Raw genomic sequence first — 24,247 nt, forward strand, 5'->3', positions numbered from 1 at the left:
TGACTCTTTATAATACAGTCCAGGGCTACCAGTTTTATGCCTGACACTATTCTGTGTTTGACATAAATCCGAGTATTTCCTATTCTTCACAAACTCCTAAAGTTCCCTGCTGTCTCATTTGCTCAAGTCATTTTTTCCACCTGGACTATTCTTTCCCTTCTCTGCTTATCTGATTCCAATGCAGTGTCAAAGACCAACTCAACAACTTACTCTGGGAACTTCCTTGGCAGTACAGTGGTTTAAAATCTGCCTTGCAATGCAAGAGACGTAGGTTTGATCCCTGGTCAGGGAACTAAAATCCCACATGCATTGGGGAAACTGAGCCTGTACGCCACTGCTACTGAGTCTGGGTGCTGCAGCAAAGAAGCCAAATGATGCAACTAAGATTCAACACAACCGAATAAATTTTTTTTAAATGTAATTTGTCCCCAATTTTGCTATTTATAAACATGTCTTCTTCCTCCTTTTAAATTACGTTATATAGAGTTTAAGGCAACAAATGTGTTTGTGGTAGATGCTCAGTGCATTCAGTTAGGTATGTTGATAAATCTCATGTGTCCATACCACAGTCGTAGAGGCAGAAAGGTGCAATAGGACCTCATGGGTAATCCTGCCCAATGTCAGCGGGTTAATCAGTAGAAGAGCAGCAAGAACACTGACCTTTCTAGCATTTACTCTTTGCAACTGGTTTGTTTTTCTCCAGTGTGTGACCCAAGGCCTTAATCCTTTGAGTGTACACATCCACTACATCACTGCATAGTTAGAAAGGTTTTTCTATAGGGTTCATGAAGTTTTGAAGTAATAATAATACAAACATTTTTTCCTGGAAGATTTTGTCATTCTTACAAGGTAGTGTGGCTTAGAAGTAGTTAAGGGGAAAAAAGAAGTAGTTAAAGAAGATAGGCTTCCCTGGTGGCTCAGACAGTAAAGAATCTGCCAGCAATGCAGGAGACATGAGTTCGATCCCTTGCTCAGGAAGATCCCCTGGAGAAGGGAATGGCAACCCACTCTAGTATTCTTGCCTGGGAAATCCCACAGACAGAGGAGCCTGGCGGGCTACAGTCCATGGGTTAGCAAACAGTTGGATAGCACTGCATGACTAACATTTTCACTTTAAGGAAAACAAATCCCAAATAAAAAGTCAAGATCCTACATGGAGGACAGACACCTGTCTTATAAAGACACGTTGTCAGGTACACCTCGGTTCCCAGGGCACGCCCAGCATGGCAGTCTTAGGGATGCACTGCTCCCATGGCTACTGTCACTAAATGGGTTCCTGGAGTGTGACTGGAGAGCTGATCTAATGAAATGCACCGAGTAGCGTCACCAAGGCTGCTGAAGCATGAGCCTGCGTTTTTCAAGTCAATGTAACAGAATCTGAGCTGTGCAGGCTGGAGGCTGGGCCAGAAGGCTATCTGGTAGCCAAGGGCACTGCCAGGGTTTTAGAATAACAGTACGAAGTGGTAATCGGATGCCATCCCACCACATTTAGATAGTTAATCATCTCAATCATCCATCTTTTATTTATTAACACGGAGGAACGACGTTTTCTTTGGCCGCTCACTTTGACCTTTCAGGTTACACCAATATTATGCTGTTCCAATTTTTTCCTCTATGTCTCATAAAATGCACCCAGTTTTAGCATCTTGTCACTGCAGATGTCAGTGCGAACACTGGAATGGGATGGCCGGTCACTATTGCTCCCAGAGTCAGCAGGAGCATCTGTATAAGGGCAAGTCTTTAAGTAGTTCTTCTTGGAGCCTCCTTAAGACTGCACGTTCACGGAGATGTGAGACAAATAACCACATGATCGAAGACAGAAGCCTACCTTAGTAAACAGTATCCCTTACTGTTATCTCAATCATCCATTTATTTCAGCCTTGAAGGAGAAGGTTAAAAATGGTAGGAGTATTTACGCACACATGTGTGCATGCTCAGTCATGCCCGACTCTTTGCAAGCCCATAGACTGTAGCCCTCCAGCCTCCTCTATCCATGGAATTCTCCAGGCCAGAATACTGGAGTGGGATGCCATTTCTTCTTCCAGGGGATCTTACAGACCGAGGGATTTGAACCTGCGTCTCTTGTGCCTCCTGCATTGGCAGGCTGATTCTTTATCACTAGCGCCTCCAGGGAAGCCCAGGATTATTTGTTTTATGTCTCAAGGTTAAAAATTCAACAGAGTATTCTTCAAAATACCAAATCAATCAGACTTAATCACCAGTGGAGCCCAGCCACATTGCAAGTCCATACCACCTCCAGGGATGTACTCCTTCCACAAGTACAGAAACACAAAGCATGGGCCAGGAATGATATCAAAGACCTCTGTGCAAAGAATATATTGTACATATTATCTTGTCCCTGGGCTCTACCTCAACATTTGACACCTACGTAGCAGACTTCATATAGAAGAGATTAAGAACAAAAGCTTTGGCGTTTACAGTACTTATAATTTTTTTAAGGGGACACATGTTTGAGAGAGAGGACCATTTTAACAATTATTTGTTGCTGTCATGTCATGCAACTGTCTTTTTCTTTAACTTTATTTCAAATTCCATAGTTGAATTTTTTGATGGAAAACAAGAAGCAAAATGTTCTGTTTGTGGAAACAGAAAGGAGTTACATGAGGGGCAGAGTGTGTTTTGTTTGGCAGTTCTTGTGCTACCATTTTGTTTTTGTTTTTAGTGCCAGAGGGCAGCAAATTGGCAGGTAAGGCTCTAGTTAGCTTCATACTGTATTTACAGTCAGTTACTATGGGTTAAAATGTCTGTGATGCATACAGAATTAGCACTCAACTTCTGTTAAGAATGAAAGCTTAATGTCTAATTTCAAACATTCCCTGAATATATTTCCTCTGTCTAATCATACATTAACTTCAACCAACTTTTATAAAGCATACACAAATGGATTATTAGGAGAAAAAACAAAGGTTTTGGAATCAGATATTCTGGGTTTAGCCCTCACTAACTGTATAGCCTTAATGAATCTCTAGGGCCTCAGTTTCTTCACCTGCAGAATGTGAATAATAATGACACAAACATACACGATTACTGTGATAATTGATTGAATTAGTACATGGGAGGTGCGTGGTCAGTAAATGTTAGCTGTTGTTTGGATTGTCTTGAATTTAGCTAGGATCCATTGTTTTAGGGGGTTATATATACCCTGGGAAGACATGGCTTTAGTTCACCTGTAACAAAAGAGAAAGAATACATATTATATCTTTTTTTTTCATATCCAAGTCTCTAGATTAGCTATTCTCCAAGTATGGGCGGGGACCTCTGGAAATCCCCCAAGAACCAAGACCCCGAGATCCAAGTCCTTAAGGTCAAAACTATTTTCAAAATAACAGTAAACTGTTATGTGCCCTTTTCACTCTTGTTTTTTTGTGAGTATACAATGGAATTTTCCAGAGGCTACATGCTATGTGATGATGTTTTCACTGAGTTCATGGAATATGCACTTGTACATTCTTGTGCTTTTTTATAGTCCTCAGTCATCATTTCCAACACTGTAAATAGCAGTAGCTATAACCACATAAACCAATCTCTCCAGGGTACTCAGTAACTTTTAAAAATGTAAAAGGTTGGAGAAGGAAATGGCAACCCACTCTAGTATTCTTGCCCGGAGAATCCCATGGACAGAGAAGCCAGCTACAGTCCATGGGGTCACAAAGAGTTGGACATGACTGAACGACTAATGCATAGCTGATTTACAATGTTGTGTTAGTTTCAAGTGTTCAGCAAAGTGGTTCAAAGGCTGATCATCCAGTTCATTTCCGTAGTGCAGGGATGGGACCAGTTTCTGGGATGTCTAGGGATGTAAGATAGTCTCAGATGTATGTAAATAGCATACTATCACAAATGCCATACTTAGAAGAGCAAGCATATAAGCGTACTTATGAATACAAAGTATCATTTTCATAATTTGATAAGTGAAATCTGTAGTCACCAGCCTGTAAATCTCCTGAAGGGCCACTTCTTACACATTTTGTTTCTAACACATTTTTAAAATGTGTTTTATGCAATCTATTATTTAAAAAAAAAAGATAGTATGATAGCTTAAAAGAGTTCATTAACTTTGGAGATAAATAGAACTGGGTTCAAACTCTGACTGCAGTTTACCAGCTACAGTACATATGTAACTTTGGGCAAGTCAATCAACTTCTCCAAGTTTCTGTCAAATAAGGATAATAGTTCTCAGGTCTTCTCTTGGATTCATTTTTTTTTTTAATTTTGGCCACCCCATGTGGCATGTGGGATCTTAGTTTCCTCTGCCAGTGAAAGTGCAGAGTTTTAACCACTGGACCATCAGGGAGGTCCCAGTAACCATTAAAAGAAATTACCCCATTTGTCATATTTATTTTGCTAAATCCTATTGCATTAATGATATGTCTTTTACACATTTACATTGTTTGTTTGCTTTATGTTACATGTCTATTAAAGGTAATATTTAATTCTCATCAAATATAGTGCACGTCATGTACTGCTCAACAAATGTAATCACTATGGAGGTCATTAAGCATTAAATAATTATATAATTAGTGTTTAAAATGTTTATATTATGTGGAAATGTTTGAAGAATTGTTTTATAGGTGTTTAGAAGGTTTTTAGTGATATCTTTTTTAAAAAATTGTATTTATTTTAAAAAATAAAAAAATAAAAAATAAAAATGTAAAAGGTGACCCAAAAGTTTGAGAACCTCTGCTAGATTATCTCACATTATAGTACCCCACTCCCTCCTCCATTTCAAAATCTGTAATGTGAAAATATCAAACTCGGTCCTTAATTTTGAGACCCTGGCCCCAAGGTCAAGCCCCTGAAGCTGCTCTGCCTGCATTTTGTTCTCATGTGTTTCAGGTTGTCTGGGTCTGACCTGCCGGGTGATGAGTGGCTGTGGGATTTTGAGAAGCACGGTCATCGTCATTCGGTAATTAGAAGAGTCAAGAGGTTCCTGAGCGCTCACGAACATGCCTCAAGCCCCAGGAGGAGAAGCTACGGGAGGCAGGCCAGCGACAGCTCCATGTTCTTCCCCCCGAGTGACCTCAGCCCAGCCAGGGATCTGCTGGATGTGCCTCCAAGAAGCCCTCACCGTGCCTCGGCCGCCTGGAAGCACTCCCAGTCTCCAAAGGGGAGCCCCAAGCTGCACTCCAGCCTGGGAGAGCTGTCCACCATCCGAGAGACCAGCCTGAGTCCACAGTCCAGTGTGAGGGGCTCCCCCACCAAAACGCCACAGGTCCCCGAGGCATTGGTCAGAGCCGCCAAAGCACTAGTGCCTGTGGCAGAGCACGACCACCATGACTCCACGGCCTCCATCCAGAGCTCTGACTTTACAGGGGTTCAGCCCAGCAGGCCTGGGCAGCAGGAGGACCCTGTGGAGTCAGTCCCGTTCTCCTCCGAGAAAGGGGTGCCTCCTAGGGACCCTCGTTCCCAGACTGTTCCAGCCAAAGCTGAGAAAAACAGCCTCAAGTCTGCCTCTGAGGAAGACCCTCATGAGAAGGACAAGTCCTCCCAAAAGTGGAGGCTCCTGGAGTCCAGCCACACCTCCCTGGCAGGCCTGAGTCTAGATCCCATGAACCCTGAGCCACTTCCTTTACTGGACCCAGAAACATCCTCAGAGACCAGTGGAATCACCTTTGCGGCTGGTTCTCGAGTCTCTCCTGATGTGCTGTATTTAATGGAAAACCTGGACGCCAAAGAAACGGATATTGTAGAGTTCAACGATGAGCAGACAGAGGAGTCTCCCAAGGGAAGGCCAGAAAGTTCTAGGACCTGGTTCTAGCCTAGATTCTTACTTCCCCAAAAGTTCAAGCAGTAGTTCCAGAACATATCTGGGGGCTGGTCAGTTTTTTTGGAAATGATCATACTATGTAAGCTACTTAAAACTTTGAAGGGCATTATGATACAGACATTATGGGAAGATCAAACACATTCATGCTATCTACCACAAAGTGACTTTCATGGAAGTTACACAGACCACAGTGATGTACCTTAAACAAATAAGGAATCATATAAATTCATAGATTGTTATCAACTATAAATTCATAGATTGTTATAAATTATAAATTCATAGATTGCCTTATAAATTCATAGATTGTTAAGCTTTGAAAAAGGCTTTATAGATCACAGTCCAATCCCCTAGTTTTGCCAAAAGGGAGACAAATGATTCTCTTCCCTTTTTTCCCCCGTTTCTTCTTTTCTTCAGTTATAAAGACAGAGAGATGGATCATATGATGCCTCAAAAGCCCCTTCCTAATGCTGATTTCCCTGTGTGAGACTTTCTAATCATCTCACTCCGCTTGCTATGCTGCTGCTGCTAAGTCGCGTCAGTTGTGTCCGACTCTGTGCGACCCCATAGACGGCAGCCCACCAGGCTCCTCTATCCCTGGGATTCTCCAGGCAAGAACACTGGAGTGGGTTGCCATTTCCTTCTCCAGTGCATGAAAGTGAAAAGTGAAAGTGAAGTCTATAACTATTATCATTTCCTAATTCTTCAGTTTCATCAGCATCAGAAAGCTCCATCTCCCTTCAATTTTCTTTTCAATTTTCAGGACTTTATTTTCCTCCCATCTGCCTTTATTTCCTCATCCTTTTATCCTTCTCATCCCCCTAGTCTTTCTCCCTCTCCAGTAACCTATTCCATTCCCTGCTTTCAGGTTGTAACCTTTTCTCCAGCCAACTCTGTTGCTTACTTCCTGCCATGATTTTCAAGGAGGTTTTGGCAAAGTTTCCTACGGAGCAATTAAAGTGTCAGTAAATCCAGCCTGACTTCTCCCAGCCTCGCAGAAAGGGGCGTGGGAGCTGCTGTGTCCTCCCACCTTCTCTCAGCCATGGCCATCTCCTTATCCACTCTTAGGTCCTGTATACGGGAGAAGCCATGAGGGCATGAAAGCTGCATAACCAAATGTTTCAGAAGCAAATAACAAGGTTTAAAACTGTTCCACTCAGATTCTTTAAGTAAAAATCCCTATTATGTCACAACACGGGAAGAGTTACTGTGTCTGGCAGGTTGTCTGGGATGAAGTAGGGTATCGGAGCTGGGAGGTTAAGGGAGTCTAGGATCACAATGGGGAGGGAATGTTGACTAACTTCCTCCAAGGAGTTCTTGGTCTTATCTGTTGGGGCCTCCCAACTTTGCCCGGAAGGCCATGTCTAAAGAATGCTGCTTTATTTCTGTCATATGATGAAGCTTGACTGCAACCTTAAGAAACAAAATAATCCTAATTGCTACCATTTATTGAGTGTTCACAATAGCATGTAAAGTTCACAGATAATCCTACTAATCCTCACAGGAATCCCATGAATTGATATACTATTATCTCTATTTTTTTTTTTTTTGACCTTGGCTATGATAGTCCCATCTATTTTTTAGTTTTTTTAACTTATTTATTTTTTAATTGAATGATAATTGCTTCACAGAATTTTTTTGTTTCCTGTCAAACATCAACATGAATCAGCCATATTTTTATCTATTTTTTAAAGGAGTCTTTCATTTCTTAATGGTAGTTGTTATTGTTATTCTCTTATTCAAATAATATACCTTAGACCAATGCTTGTTCGCTTTCTTTTTTTTTTTTTTTTTGACTGCATGTCATGTGGGATCTTAGTTCCTGGACCGGGGATTGAACCCCAACCCCCTGCCGTTAAAACCATGGAGTCTTAACCACTGGAACACCAGGGAAGTCCCTGTCTCCATTTTAAAGATGAAGAAAACAGAGGCTTTGGAGAAATAATTTGACTAAAATCACCAGCCTAGGAAATGGCAGGGCTCGGATTCTAGTGCAGGTCTCTCTGACTCAGAGCCCACACTCTGGTCTAGCACACTTCATCCCTGTGCTGTGTTGTCTTTAGGGCCCTGAATCTGCCAGCACTTTGTCCAGGATTCCGGAGGATGCCCCATGGGACCCAGGCATAAGACTCTCCAGCCTTGAAAGCCTGTCCCCGCCCTCCCCATTGAAGTCCACCTTGACCTTTTATGTATGCACACAGGAGGGCAGTGTTCCTGCTTGAAGCCTAGCCATGGTCCTCTTCATTTCTGTGACAGAAGAAAATTAGCAGAACCCTCACCTCCCTTCCCCAACTTCTCCCAACAAGCAATGTTATAAATAGCATGTTTTTACAAGACATGGCACCAAACGGGCCACCCCAGTTGCATGACAGCAATGACATTTACTTGAACTAACTTTTTGCAAAGGGCTAAAAGGTCATAATATTGGAAGAAATGGTATCCGCTGATGGTTCTCTATATTGGTCAACAGTGTTACACCTGGCAAAAATACCCGCATTCCTGAAGCATCATCTACAGGCTATGAAGTCAGGCCCCAATACAACACAGCTATAACACAGGAACCCTAACCTTCTCCCACACTCTTTTCTTTAAAATACTTATTTGTTTATTTGGCTGTGTCAGGTCTTAGGTGCAGCACATGGGCTTCTCTAGTTGCAGAGCATAGGCTTCTGTCTAGTTGTGGCACACGGGCTTAGATGCCCCATGGCACGTGCAATTTTAGTTCTCCGATCACAGATAGAACCCAAGTACCCTGCTTTGGAAGTCGGGTTCTTGCCACTGGACCACAAGGGATGTCCCTCTTCCAGTCTCTAAATACCATTTGCTTGAATGTTTCAACTTCAATCTTCTAATCTCTTCTCTTTGGCTTTATCTATTGCTCAAATTCAAATAAGCTTCTACTTAGCTGCTTTTGAAATATAATCAATTTCCGTCCCTAAATCCAAGGTGATAAATTATACACAACTAGAATCATACATTTTGTGGAGGTCTAGGAGGGTTCATTTATCTCTGCCTCCCTCCAACCTTTATACACCTTTGTCCAAAGAATTATTTAACTTCTTCAGCATTTCATCAAAATTTGAGGTGGCCTCTGTTTCTTCCTTGCACTGAAAACTAAATAATGGCTCATTCAATGAGCCCATGTGGTTGAATTCAGCTATAAATTCCAGCCAACAGTTGCCTAGATCAGATGAAGTTCTCTATAAACTATAAAGGGAGTTTATAGAGACAGATCGAAGTGGCAAAAACAAAATAATTTCTTCTCCTATGCCTGATTTTATTATCTGCCTAGCCCATTTTCACCTAAAATTCTGGAAACTTCCACAAGTTGGATGAATGCTCACAACAACCAGCAGCTTAGTCGTTTGGGCTTATCCTTTCCAAGAACAGGCTCAGCTCTGCTCTGCATTAAATGTAATCCCCAAGCCAGTGGTGCAATGAGGCCAAGCCCTACTTATTGCATTCTTCTTCTGTTCTCCAGAAATGACAACTCTGCCCTGATTCTGGGGTCCACAGGTCAGTAAGGATAAAGGCCCAGGAGCTTTTTCTCTGTCATCTAAGAATTTAGGGGTAACTTCCCACTCCAAAACAAAGAAGGCTGTTCTCTCCTCTCTGTAATGGTCCTATTTCTTGGGTCACTGCCTCCACTACTCCAGGCATCCACTGCAGCCCAGTTCAGCTAAACTCTGGAAAATATATTTTAAATAGAATGGAGAAATATATAATTTACCATTAGTCTAAAGAAAAAACTCACTTAACTTTCATACACCTCTCTTTTTTTAGTGTTTCCCCCTCTAGCTTCCTCCTTCTCCAGAGAAACTGATTCAATCCTCAGTCATCATTCTGAGACCTTCCTATCATAAACTCTGCTCTCTGAGAATCTGCTGAGGCCAGGCAGCCATGTGGTGTGAGAGAATAAGAACGAGACGCCCAGTGTGTGACTCCCCTCCCAGGGGCTTTGTGAACTTCAGTGAGCCCCCTCCTTCTGTCTCTCATATTCCAATCTGTGAAACGGGTTCTTCTCTGCCCCACCTCACTAGGCATCGTGAGGAATTGAGGGAGTTTATGTGAAAGGCAGGGAACCCCAGGCAGCACTGTGTGGGTTATGGGCCTGATTGGGGATTGATGTCTCCATGGATCCGGCACCAACTGCAGAAAAAAAAGACATTAGTCATTTGCTTGTCAGGATCCCCTGTTCTCCAGGATTCTAATCTCTTTCATCCAGAAAGCTTGGATTTTCTCTTTGGGCTTCAATTTTTTTCCCCCAAATGCTTCTTGATGTCTCATACATCCTCCTTTTATCCAGTTTTTCTCATTCCTTCAATCCCCACAATAGACCAGCCTCATCACCATGGTGACAAACTGCCCCTAACCCATTTTACATATCAATTCTCTCAATCAAAATGTGGAACTAGAAGATTTCCTGGCTGTCCAGTGGGTAAGACTCTGAGTTTCCACTGCAGGTGCTGTGGGTTTGATCTCTGGTTAGGGAACTAAGATCCCACAAACCATATAGTGCAGCCAGAAAGAAAAAAAAAAAAAGAATTAGAACATGGAGATGTTCTAATATAAAAAAAAAAGTGGAACTAGAGAATGATCAATTGCCTTTGTCCTTTTCACTATAATTCTAGAGGATTTAACATCTCTTTTTTGTTTTGCTTTCTTTGATTTTTTTATTTTCTAGTTTTGGGAAGTGGCAGTTTCTCTCTAGTTGCTTCTCATTGCCGTGGTTTTACTGTTGCAGAGAACTGTATCTAGAGTGCACAGCTCAGTAGTTGTGGCACACAAGCTTAGTTGCCCCTTTGCATATGGAATCTTCCTGAACCAGGGATCAGACCCATGTCCCCTGCATTGGCAGACAGATTCTTTACCACTGGACCACCAGGGAGGTCCGAGGATTTAATGTCTCTGGTTTGCGGTTAGAGGACCCTCTTAGGGCATCAATCTTCCTAAACCTGGCCCTATATCAGTTAAGAGTGAGTAATAACTACAACTGTAAAAGAAATTTCTAAACAAGAGCAAAATTAAAATCTAATTTCCTTCCCTCTTCACAATCATCATCTACAAGATCAACCTCAGTCATTTTCTGATGTGTTGTGCTGTGGTATCAGTAGGAATAACCACAGATTTTCCTTATTTTGTCTTTCAAACAATTTCAGGTAGATCGTCAATCCTTTCACACGCTTTCCATTTTTCTTGGTTCTATGAACCTTAATTATTAGGACAGTATTTTCATGGCAATGATTATTGAGTCAAAAGAAGCCATTCAAGAATACCAAGATTGTTCTTTTATTGCAAATCTTAGAAAACCCCAGCTGTGGCAAAAAGAAAACGGAAGCAATTACCCTGGAAAACAGGGGCACAAAAAATACATTGGCCTTAATTACTCTATTAATTCTGTGCGGAGATTTAGTTTTTGTGTTTTGTTTTGTTTCTGAATTCGTTCAGAAAATAGGCCCCAGTTCTCCTTTCACCACAAGTAGATTTGGCCAGATGATTACCTAGAACCATCTTTTCTGTTTGTTTCACTTTGTTTTTGGCTGTGTGGCATGCAGGATCTTAGCTTCTCAACTAGGGATCAAACCTGTGCCCCAGCACTGGAACCATGGAGTCTTAACCACTGGACCACCAGGAAAGTCCCTGGAACCATTTTTCTGAACATCTAGTGGTCCCTGGTGGCTCAATGGTAAAGAAACTGCCTGCAATACAGCAGACACTGGTTCGATCCCTGGATTGGGAATATCCCCTGAAGAAGGAAATGGCAACCCACTCCAGTATTTTTGCCTGGGAAATCCTATGGACAGAGGAGCCTGGTGGGTTACCGTTCACAGGGTTGCAAAAGAGTCAGACATGACTTAGTGACTGACACACAAGTTTTAAATATTTACCTAACAGAAGCAGCAAAAGGCATGTTGTATCTTGTATCCTGAAGATGGATAAGAACATTTCTAAAATAGCTTTTGAACAGAAACACTGATGTGTCCCAAGTTCTTTGTCTAGCTAATGGTTATTGACCTGAGGTGATTTTGTACCCGGGAAATATTTGGCAATGTTTGGAGACATGTTGTGTTGTCACACTGGGGAGTGTTACTGGCATTTAGTGGGTAGAGGTCAGGGATATTGCTAAACATCCTGCAATGTACAAGACAGATGGTCACAACAACCATGGAGCCCAAAATACTCAGGTTAGGAAATTTAATTTAGGCCAGTAGAAAGATGGGCTTCCCTGGTGGCTCAGTAATAAAGAACCCGCCTACCAATAGGAGACACAGGTTTGATCTAGGGATTGGAAAGATCCTCTGGAGAAGGAAATGGCAACCCACTCCAGTATTCTTACCTGGGAAGTCCCATAGACAGAGGAGTCTGGTGGACTACAGTCCATGGGGTCACAAAAAAGTCAGACACGATTTAGTGACTAAACAACAGAAAGGTAAAAATGAGACAGCCACCAAGCAGATGCATGAAGAGAGATGTGCTAAAGGAAGAAATAGAACTACAAGAGAACAGATGAGCCCAGCACCTGGCTAAATTCTTTGTCTGTATAAACTATGAATGAATCACCATTTCTCCCATGATGCTCAACAATATGATACGTCAAATCCAGAAAAATTGGATGGAAACCTTGAGGTTCACCCTTAGAGAATTCCATGGGTGGCTCTTACCAGTAAGAGTAATTTAACACCATTGCTAGCATGACTATAATTTTCTCAGAATGTATATTACATAAAGGGTGACAACAGTATATTATGCCAAATATTATTCAGGAGTTTGTGCCAATAAACTGCTAGAACATGGATTGACACCTGATCCAGCTTTGGTCTTTATATATGTCTTGCTGCTGCTGCTGCTAAGTCGCTTCAGTCGTGTCCGACTCTGCGCGACCCCATAGACGGCAGCCCACCAGGCTCCACCGTCCCTAGGATTCTCCAGGCAAGAATACTGGAGTGGGTTGCCATTTCCTGCTCCAGTGCATGAAAGGGAAAAGTGAAAGTGAAGTCACTCAGTCATGTCTGACTCTTAACGACCCCATGGACTGTAGCCTACCAGGCTCCTCTGTCCATGGGATTTTCCAGGCAAGAGTACTGGAGTGGGGTTCCATTGCCTTCTCCCTATATATGTCTTACTTAGGATCAAACAAATAAACCATACAGATAATCTGGCATTTTATTTTTAAGTAGAGAATAGTTACAATGGGTAGGATCAGTCTACCTCCTGCCTATGGGCCAAGCAAACTCTCAGGTCTCTCTACCTTATACGTTCTCCAGCACTTCCGGGAGAATAACTGCATAATGGCATCAGCTGGACTTTTATTCAAATCATTCATGAAACATTAGTGACTGCAGACTGTCAGGCATTTAGCTAAAGCTGGGAGGTGGGAGACTGGCCCCTCCATCCTCTCCCACCCATCTGTCACTCTCTTCTGCAGGTCTAGGTAAAAATCAAAATGGCCTCTGAAGTTCAGCCAGCTTGCTTCTTTGTATGTCTCTGTTTGCTTCCTTTCATCCTCAATCTTGATCCTCTTCCCAACCATTTTAATTTATTTATGTAAAGCCCTTTGTTTGCATTTGTTGTTTGGTCACTAAGTCATGCCTGACTCTTTTGCGACCCTGTGCACTATAGCCCACCAGGCTCCTCTGTCCATGGGATTTCCCAGGCAGAATATTGGAGTGGATTGCCAGTTTCTTCTCCAGGGGATCTTCCCAAAGCCAGGAATAGGAGCCGCATCTCCTACATTCCAGGCAGATTCGTTACCGCTGAGCCATCTGGGAAGCCCTTTACATTCTTACAAAAGATGTGTTAGTGTTTTGTGTGCAAGGTTTCTTAACTTCTGTAAGTACTTATACTATAGGCCTCATCCATCTCTTTGTTGATTTTATTTGTTTTTTAACTTTCTCTTTTGTATTGGAGCTTAGCTAATTAAAAATGCTGTGATGATTTCAGGTGAACGGCAAAGGGACTCAGCCATACATATACATGTATCCATTCTTCCCCAAACTCCCCTTCCATTCAGGCTACAAAAGAATATTGAGCAGAGTTCCCTGTGCTATACAGTAGGTCCTTGTTGGTTATCCATTTTAAATACAGCAGTGTGTACATGTCGATCTCAAACTTCCTAACTGTCCCTTTACTTACTAAACATTTACTCCATACAATGTTTTAAGATCCTCCCAAGTTCCCTGTATAGGCTTCCCAGGTGGTGCAGAGGTAAAGATTCCACCTGCCAAGGCAGGAGATGCAAGAGATGCAGATTCAACCCTTAGATCAGGAAGATCCCCTGGAGCAGGAAATGGCAACCCACTCAGTATTCTTGCCTGGAAAATTCCATGGACAGAGGAATCTGGCTAGCTACAGTCCATGGGGTTGCAAAGAGTGGAATGCCACACACACACACACACACACACACACACACACACATTCCCTGTAACATCTAATCCATTGTATCTAACTCCCATATGGTCTAAGATGTCTTGGAGCCTACTTATCTACTCCCCAGGTTGCCTCCACCCCTCTTCACAGTAAGCACCACAGATGTGTTCCTTTATGGCCCCGTAGGAGAGTTTCTTTGAGGTGTAAGCCCACGAGCAAAGTCGCTAGGTCACAGGGCCGGGATACATTTAACCTGACCACTCTTGCCAAATAGTGCTCCAGAATAGCAGCTCCAGTTGGCATTCCCCCCACCCCCTAGCTGTAAATTGTGTCTCCACTACCCCCTCCCTGCCACAAGCTTGGTGTCACCTACATTTCTGATTTTTCCAGTCTAACAAGTGTAACATGGCATCTACTTGCTGTTTAACCAGGGTTTACCTGCCAATTAAACATTACTGGTTACTACATGACATTTTTCTGATTTATTAATGACATCAAGTATCTCTTCATATACTTGTTAATTCTTTGGGGGAACTCCTCTTCTGAAAAATGGCCTTTTCAAATACTTTACCCTTTCATCTAATGGGGATTCTATATTTTTCTTGTTGGCTCTAGAGAGTCCCTTTCATGTTCTAGAATAATAGCAGACCCTTGTTAGTTTGGAACATTACAATAATCTCTTCCAGTTTCTTGTGTGTCCAATAAAAGTGCCCATGGTGTTTGTTTGTTGAATAGATATCCTTAACTTTGATATGATCAAGTTCATTCATTTTGGTTTTGTTTTATATTTTTGAAAGTTTTTCCACATCTATGTCACAATACTCTCCCACCATTTTCTTCTGTCATCTTTATAATGTTAGGTAGAGATCTGGTTTTATTTTTCTCCATAGAATGAGCCAATTTTCCCAACACCCTCCACTAAATAACCACATATTACAAGCTCCATGTATTTCTTATAAATCAGATACACTAATATGAAACAAAATAGCATCTGCGAGAACTGAAGGATAGGGTGTTATAAAGTGAAAAAAAGAAGGCTGAGCCTTAACTTCATAGAACTCATGCTCCTCCCCACTAAATACAAGCTTTCTTCAAAATGCATTCTCCTCCTGTTATCTTTCAACTGGTGATCTTCCCCATTTTGTGTGTGGAGTGTTGAAACTCTTCCTATTATACCCACCTCTGCACAAAAACTCACTAAAATAGGCCATCTCTTCGATCAGACTGAGACTAAGCTGCAGAGATATAGCTGGATACATAAGGAGCCTTTGGTAAAGAAGAAGCAATGATGGTGTCACAGGGATAGTCTGGGGTCCTTTAACACTCCAAAGGAGTCAGGACTGAATCCAGAGGGGTGGGGCCCACGATCAAACTACATTTAGGGCCCAGGATTAGCAGAGGAAGAGGCACTGTGTCGGGAGGCCAGTGTCACTTGCTCACTGCCTGAGATCTGCCTTGAGCCTTCAGGCTTCCCCACAGTCTCTCTCCCTTGAGTCTTTTCTGTAACAGGCTGTGCTCAGAGACAGCGGGTGTCAGTGCTGACTACCACCCAGCCCCGGCCTTAGGAATCCGCTGCCGTGCTTGAGACCACCGCAGATGACTTCAGAAGAGAACTAATCCCACCTTCTCATTATTCCTCAAGAAACAAAGCTTTTTCCAAAATGGGCGGCATCCTTGATACTAATGATAGGCTTGCTATTCATATACATGGTTGGGGACCCTACAAACTCCAAACTGGAAAGCACTGTTCAAGGTTAGAAAACACCTTCAAACAAAAGATAGTCACATTCTTCCCAGTAAAACTGGAGCTTGATTACTTTCACCACAAAAGAATGTGAGGATGCAGACAAGTTCCTGAATGACACACTCACCTCTTTTCAATGTAAGTTTGCTCCTCCTGGTTCCCACCCAGAGGCTACGTGCCCCTTGCTACTCTTCCAAGGAAAACTGTTCGGGTTTAGCTGTGAGAGGTTGGTCTCACAGGTACAGTGGAAATGGGGAGAATGCTGACCGGTCCTCAGAGGCAGCCATGCCTTTTCCACTGGGCTGTAACTCCATTCGCTGTCTTATTCAATCAGTGTACCCCCAGGCTTAGAACAGTGTCTGAAACAACTCAAAAAAAAGATGAATGAATGATTGAAATAAAGAAAAAAATGAATGAATAAATAAACCAAATTAGTTATAGAGCTAAAGTTAGGAAACTTGAAAATCTCAATCAAAGGCGACCATGACCTTAGCTGTGTGAACTTAGTCAAGTTACTGGAACCTCAGGACTTCACCTTGCTCAGCTCTGAAATGAGTGGTTAGACTAAATGATTTAAGGTCTCTCTCAAAGGCTTGTTTCAATAACAGTTCTGGATATTCTATACACGGGGACAAAGGAAGACACAGTGATGATGAATATTGAGAAAACTGACCCAAATGGCAGAAAGAAAACAAAAAGAGAAATGGGGCAGTGGCAGGGGTGGGAGGCATTAACATCTGTTGGGTACTTGGGGTGTGCCTGGTGTTTCACACACATCATTTAAATCAACCTTCACCGGGTACTATCACCTGTTTTGTTGGGAGAAGTAGAAAAGTTAAATAACTTACCAGGGGTTTCACAACAGTTAAAATTTCAATCTAGGGTTTCAACCCAGGTCTCTTAGGCTCATTGCTGATTCTACTACTCTATGTATGTGCTGTATGTGCTTAGTTGCTCAGTAGTGTCCCACTCTTTTGTGACCCCCTGGGTTGTAGCCCGCCAGGCTCCTCTGTCCATGAGGATTCTCCAGGCAAGAATACTGGAGTGGGTTGCCATGCCCTCCTCCAGGGAATCTTGCCAACCCAGGAATCGAACCCTCGTCTCCCACATTGCAGGCAGATTCTTTACCATCTGAGCCACCACTTTATATTGCATCCAATAAAAAAAAAAAACAATGAAATAGGTTAGGATAGAAATGTTTGCATGCAGATGAGTAACCAATTGCCATAACCACTGGAGCAGCTCCATGATAGCTCCAGAATTTGGTGGGGAACCTTGGGAGCCACCTTTTTGGAACACCTATTATGCATCAAATGCTATGGTTGAAATGCTGTTACACACATTATCATATGTAGTTCTTTGAATGAACTGTGAGGTATCACTATACTCATTTTACAGGTAAGGAAACTGAGGGAAGTGAAATAGTGTACTCATGTCACAGAGCTAATAACGGGCAGAGGAGGGAGCAAAATCGGTTTCACACATAAACTATGAGGAAATGCATTGTCTCCCTAAAGAACAGCCCAACCCCAGAGCGTATGTCTCTGTAAACACCTTCCCTACAGTTAAACCTGTTCTGCTCATGATCCCTGCCTTCACTGAGACAAACTTCAACTCTTGGCTGTAACTTAGGATTGTACTTTGCCACTAGTCAAAGCCTGGAACAAGCGTATGGATACAGCACAAGACCACTAGTTCCTTCTCTGCACACATGCGAGGTGTGTAGGCGTATCCTTCCAAATGCTGGAATCACACTGAATGTATTCACCCAAGTGAGCTCAGCAAAGGAAAGAGAAGCACTGTGCACTTAAAGAACGATCTTGTGGTTTCTGGGAGGGACAGGTTGGGGGAAGGTTCGGTTAGGGGTTTGGGGATGGACATGTGAACACTGCTATATTTAAAATGGATAATCAACAAGGACCTACTGTATAGCACAGGGAACTCTGCTCAATGTTATGTGGCAGCCTGGATGGGAGGGGAGTTTGAGGGAGAATGGATACGTGTACATGTATGGATGAGTCCCTTTGCTGTTCACCTGAAACTATCACGACATTGTTAATCAGCTAAACTCCAATACAAAACAAAAAAAGTTTTTTAAAAACAGAGAGAGAAGCATTGCGTACGTGCATAAAAGAAAGGCCCCCTCCCCTTCACTTCCACCCTCCCTACAGGGAACACAGACCTCCGAGTGACTGGGAGATGCCAGATGCAAAGCCCACTCAATTAGTCCCGATTCCAACGTGCTGAGAGTGAGTCTGGTGCTTAAAGACACAGCACTAGAATTTCCCAAACAACTTGGCTCCTAAACTCTAGCCAACCATTTCATCTGCTGTTCAAATGAAAGACTTCCAACCATTTTTAACATCCAGGCCATATGGACTTCCTGAAAAAGGTAATTAATAATATGCTTGACAGGGAACCTCCCTCAGAGATTTTTAGTGGTAGTTTTCACTCTACCAGTGTTCTCACTCTGTGCTGACTTTAGGGCCTAAACTCGGTATAAGGTCACTGTGACTTGTTTATCACCCAGGGGTTTACACTGGAACATCCCAGAACCATATCCATGAAGAGAAAGTGCAACAGTAGAAGCACTTAAAAACAATTTTATTGAATCTGATTTTGTCTTTTTTTTTTTACATTAAGTGGAACGTGTGTGTGTGTGTGTGTGTGTGTGTGCGCATTCATCCCTCAGTCATGTCCAACTCTTTGTGACCCCATGGACTGTAGCCTGACACGTTCCTCTGTCCATAGGATTCACCAGGCAAGAATAATGGAGTGAGTAGCCATTTTCTTCTCCAGAGGATCTTCCCAACCCAGGGATCAAACCCTGGTCTCCTGCATTATAGGCAGATTCTTTACCATCTGAGCCACCAGGGAAGCCCCTTAAGTGGAAAATGTTAACTAATAAGTTCCTTTACTTGGCAGTCTGAGACAAAGTTAGACACACAACTTTAGTCTGCAGTGGGAAAGTGGTGGTTGGTGGTCTGAGTCTGATTTTCTCATAGCTCTTGCTTAGCCAGGATTCTCCAGTTTAACAGTCCTCCTATGCCCTCTGCTAGACCTGCTTCAGTCAGGTGTTGCCTGTTTGGCCCTGGTGGGTATCAAGAGTTCAGATTCTTTTACTTAAGCATCACCAGCTCCATGGAGACCTCAACCACTATGAGTTCCCAAACTGTGCAAAGAGGGGAAGAATAAGAAGATGCAAAGCTAATGATCTCAGAGCATGTTTGTGCTTACTGCTGGAGACTCTAGCAGCCCTATGTTGCTAATTCATTTCTTTTCTGACCTGCATCTCTGGTTGAACTGTACAGTCTCCATATTGTCCTGGGCTCAACAACAGTGCAGATCATTCAAAATACGGAGACTCGTGACATTAACCTTGACAGGTCCCGCTGGCAGCAGGTCGTGCAGGGCTGTCACATCCCAGATGACCCAAGAACAGCATGTCATTTCTGTGTCATTCCCACCGGAGAAACCCGAGCCTCTCCACTCAAGTTCGCGTTGCCACAACTGCTGGTCACAGTCCCTGGCAGGCTGCCTGCCTGACTGTGGAGGGAGGCAGCCCAGAGCCCTCCTGCTATTTCCAGCCATCGGCCTCCAGACCCGCCGGTCACTCTGAGGTCAGCTCCAGAGCAAGCAACATGGAGCACTGAATAACAGGGGCAGCTCCATGCCGAGGGAAGATGAAAGGATGTGTTAATTTTAAAAGCCTACTTCACTCTCCTAAGGGAAAGGGCAAGTCAGTAAGTGGGGGAAGAAAAAACAGCTAAGCCATAGTTGTTAAATCCTATTGGAGTGGGGGCAAGTGATGGCTGGGAAGAAGATCAAACCCACTCATTACCTCAGAAATAAAACCCCTCAAAGCCAGGAGGGACAAGAAACTGGTGAAAGACCAGAAGTCAGGAGAAGCACCGAACACAGGAGAGCAGAACACTCCTGTGTGTAGTGCTTTCCCAGAAGGGTACTTTCTGCAGAATATACTCTCAGGGGTACTCAGAGAGCCTGTGAGAAGGGTTCTAAAGAGTTTGAGAACAAACAGTAGGAAGCCCAATGTCAGATTAGAAGATGACTTCTCGGGGCTTCCCTGGTGGCTCAGTGATAAAGACTCCACCTGCCAATGCGGGAGACATGGATTCGATCCCTGGTCTGGGAAGATTCCACATGCCACAGAGCAACTAAGCCCATGCACTGCTGAGCCTGTGCTCTAGAGCCAGGGAGCAGCAACTACCAAGCCCGCATGCCCTAGAGCCCGTGTTCCGCAAGAGAAGCCACCACAGGGAGAAGCCCCTGCACCACTACTAGAGAGTAACTCTCACCCCCCACAACTAGAGAAAAGCCCGCACAGCAACGAAGACCAGGCACAGCCCAAATAAAGAAATAAAATTTAAAAAAAAGAAATGAACTCTCCCACTGTCCCATCAACTTCCATGAGGTCTCTCCCCACAGCCACCAGGACTACCTCATCCATTACCCAAGGCCACCCCCCATGCACAGCTTTTGCAAACTCTATCCTGTTGTTATCCCATCAGACATGTAGTACAGTTCTGACACAAACACAGCTCCTGAGATCCAGAGCTGTCCAGAGTTGGTGGTGACATCTAGAACTTGAAAGCTGCTGACATACACAATCCCATGCTGCAGGGTCTCTGGAATCAGAAAGAGCAGACATGGATCATGTCAGCATCACTGCCACCATGCGTCCACAACCTGGGGCTGGCTGGGTACCAGGCTTATACTTCTCTGATGTAGTTTTCAGCAGACAGGGTACACTTCTGTTGGTCAGTGGTCAAATGTTATGTAAGGCAAATCCATAGTCTTTTGTGGTCCACCTGGTACCAAGGACACAGAAAACAGAGCAAGCACTTGCTTTTACTTTATGTTCCACCCATAAAACCAAATTTCAAATGTGGTCTAATCAACCTGCATTAAGAAGAGAACATTAAGGGCAAGAAGGTTAGCTTTTGGACTCAGTTTACATCAAGTCCCACATCCATCACTGCTTGTGAAGTTACTTAACCATTTTGTGACTTGCTTTTCTCACAGATAGAATGGGGATAATAGTAATACTATTATTGTGAGTATTAAATGAGTTAGTACCTACAAAAGTCATAGTGCATTGCCTGTCACATAGTAAGCACTTAGCGAATGTTTGCTCTCATTATTATATCACCATGTTATTAAATAGTATTGTGATTAAAAGCCAAGGCACCCAATTCTATTTAGGCTCAGACACTTAGTAGCTGTACAACCTGGTCAAGTTACCTGACACACCTTAGCCTCAATTTCATCAACTGTGAAATGACATTAATGCCAGTACCTTTCTCACTGGGTTGTTTTAACAATTAAATGAAATAGTGGATTTAAAGCAATTAATGCAAGGTCTGTGCAAAGTTATGGCTCAGTAATTGTGAACTATTTTTATTATTATTTAATGAAATAGGCTTGACTTCATAACAGAAGTAAGATTTGAGAGCGTTTCAACTTCTTTGGTGGTTCATTGTTTAAGACTCCATGCTTCCAACGTAGGGGGAACAGGTTCAATCCCTGGTCAGGGAACTAAGATCCCATATATCTTGAAGCAAGGCTAAAAAAATTTTTTAAATAAATGAAAGATATGAGAATGTTTAATGTTTCTTCCCTGAATTACAAAAATGACTCCTTCTCAGAGTCAAAGATCTAGGTACATGATTTCTTAAATTTCCTGCCTTAAGCCCATTTGATAAAACAGCGTACAGGAAACTCCACTTGGAAAGGCCAAGGCCAAAGAGAGGCTTCGGCCTGCCTCCAGGTGGCAGCATTTGACATGTTGAACTTGGGAAAGCCCCTGATCACATCTCCAGTTCATCCCTCTAAAGCCGAGGGTCACGGTGATGTTGAATCCTGCTGGTTGATCTTAGATGCACTTGAAATTGCCTCCAGGGGAGAAGGTTTGGGACATGATCAGGACTGTGGTTTCAGGGCTCCAGTCTCTTCAAACTATTTGTGTGTGTGGGTGTGCTCAGTCATGTCCTTCGACTCTTTGTGATCCCATGGCCTGTAGCTCACCCCCATCGGGCTACTCTGTTTATGGAATTCTCCAGGCAAGAATCCTGGAGCAGACAGCCATTTCCTTCTCCACTGGATCGTCCTGATCCAGGGATCAAACCCGAGTCTCTAGCATCCCCTGCATTGGCAGGTGGATTCTTTACCACTAGTGCCACCTGAGAAGCCCTTTAAACTATTTGAGTCACCTCTAATCAGCGTGTGTTTTCTGAAGGCCCAATTCATGCAGAAATAAGGCAAACAACAACAATACTTATCCCAAGCACAATCCCCTGGCTAGGCAGGTCCCCTGGCACCAGGGCCTGGCCACAGACCAGAGGACACCCCTATAAGCTTTAGGCTGCCCTGCCTGGAGGGCATTGCTGGCCCTGCCAGTCCCAGCCCCAGGGATGGATTTGAACACGAGAAACTTTAGAGGGCAGTAGTCCAGTGGAGCAAAGCTTGCTGGGGGCAAAGGTCCCTGAGTCTAATGTGATAAGAAGGAAAATAAAAGAAGGAAGCACGAGGTAGGATGAGAGGAAAGGGGGAAAGGCAGAAATGCGAAGGGGTGTTCCACACAGCCTCCCAGGGCCCTGGGCGGCCTGGCTCTCCTTCCATTCTGGCCAGAGGCCCGCTTGTTGTTGTTGTTCAGTCACTGAGTTCTATCCTACTCTGTGAACCCCATGAACTGCAGCACACCAGGCTCCTCTGTCCTTCACTATCTCCCAGAGTTTGCTCAAATTCATGTCCATTGAGTCGGCCATGCTATCTAACCATCTCATCCTCTGCCACCCCTTTCTCCTTTCACCTTCAATCTTGCCCAGCATCACACCCTCGGTAATCCAAGGGCTAACGAGAGCCCACTCATACATACTCATTTCTTAAACTTCTGTTAACATTTAAAATCTCTTCCAAATAGGTTGTCTACCAAAGAGAACAACCAAGAAATTGGCAGCTAAGAGTCTGATGAGTAGGGAAAATGCAAGAAAGATGATTGTGCATCTGAGATCAAGGAGGTAATGAATGAGCCCCTTCCCCTCCCGGGCAAGCTGGTGTCTGGGGATGTTAGTCAGGGGGAGGAGGCAGGTCAGGATGGGGACAGAGAGGCAAGGCTATAGCACTAGAAGCCTAAGGCCCCAGTCAGAGAGGAGCTGGGGCTTCAGCCTTGTCATGTCTCTGGGCCCCCAAGATCCAGCCGCTCCTGTCTTTTGGAATTACTGGGACATTATGGGATGGAGAGTCTATTCATCTGCAGGACATCAAGGAACAGTCCTCTGAGATTGCTGACAGTGCACCAGCTCCAGGTTGGTGACAGTAAATGCATTCATGGTGCATTTCTATGCTGTCAATCTGCCTGTTCCCAGAACCTTAGGGTGGAAAGGGAATTTCGGGGTCACCTAGTGCAGTGCCTTACCTTTGATAGAATCCTCCTTATAACATCCCTGCCAAGATTCATCTGGCCGAATTCCTTGAGTGAAAGACAATTCACCTCCACCAGGTGACCCACTGTTCACTGAAACATCACACTCAGGAGATGGCCTTCTCTACCCTGGGGGCAAAGCTGCCTCCTGGCAACCAGATCCCACTGGTTCTCAATCTACCCCTGGATCCATAGCTAATGAGTCCATCTTTCTCCACACTCAAGACCAGCATCAGATATTTGAAGAATGCCTTTATGCTGCATCTATTTAAGGTCCCAGGGTTTCCCTGGTTGCTCAACTGGTAAAGAATCCAACTGCAATGCAGGGGACCCCGATTCAATTCCTAAGTTGGGAAGATCCCTTGGAGAAGGGATAAGCTACCCACTCAAGTATTCTTGGGCTTCTCTGATGGCTCAGTCAGTAAAGAATCAGCCTGCAATGTGGGACACCTGGGTTCAATCCCTGGGTTGGGAAGATCCCCTGGAGGAGGGCATGGCAACCCATTCCAGTATTCTTGCCTGGAGAATCCTCATGGACAGAGGAGCCTGGCAGACTACAGTCCATGGGGTCGCAAACAGTCAGACACAACTGAGCAACTAAGCAAAAGCACAATATAAGGTCCCAGCACACGCTTGCCCACATCTTTTCTTGAGACCAAATCTTGCCAAGTGAAAATGAAAGTTGTTCAGTCATGTCCCACTCTTTGCGACCCCATGAACTATACGGTTCATGGAATTCTCTAGACCAGAATAATGGAGTGGGTAGCCTTTTCCTTCTCCAGGGGATCTTCCCAACCCAGAGATCAAACCCAGGTCTCCCACATGGCAGGCAGATTCTTTACCAGCTGAGTCACAAGGGAAGCCCAAGAATACTGGGGAGGGGAGCCTACCCCTTTCTCCAGCAAATCCT

General features: G+C 43.7%; 1 protein-coding gene and 1 long non-coding RNA gene across 36 annotated transcripts in view; one reads left to right on the forward strand and one right to left on the reverse strand.

The window, feature by feature from the left end:
- Nucleotides 1-7,547, forward strand: part of BEST3 (bestrophin 3) — a 51,221-nt gene extending 43,674 nt beyond the window's left edge. For all 35 annotated transcript variants that reach the window (XM_081589725.1, XM_081589731.1, XM_081589738.1 and 32 more), the window contains one exon: nucleotides 4,858-7,547. In XM_081589725.1, coding sequence (XP_081445851.1) covers nucleotides 4,858-5,779 — 922 coding nt within the window. In that variant the 3' untranslated portion in view covers nucleotides 5,780-7,547. The remainder of the gene's footprint in view (nucleotides 1-4,857) is intronic.
- LOC145545364 (uncharacterized) overlaps nucleotides 1-24,247 on the reverse strand; it is a 109,387-nt gene that overhangs the window by 75,194 nt on the left and 9,946 nt on the right. The window lies entirely within an intron of this gene.

The sequence above is a fragment of the Giraffa tippelskirchi genome, chromosome 4 (assembly GCF_054371585.1).
Source record: "Giraffa tippelskirchi isolate mGirTip1 chromosome 4, T2T-mGirTip1v1.2.pri, whole genome shotgun sequence".
NCBI classification, from domain to species: Eukaryota; Metazoa; Chordata; class Mammalia; order Artiodactyla; family Giraffidae; genus Giraffa; species Giraffa tippelskirchi.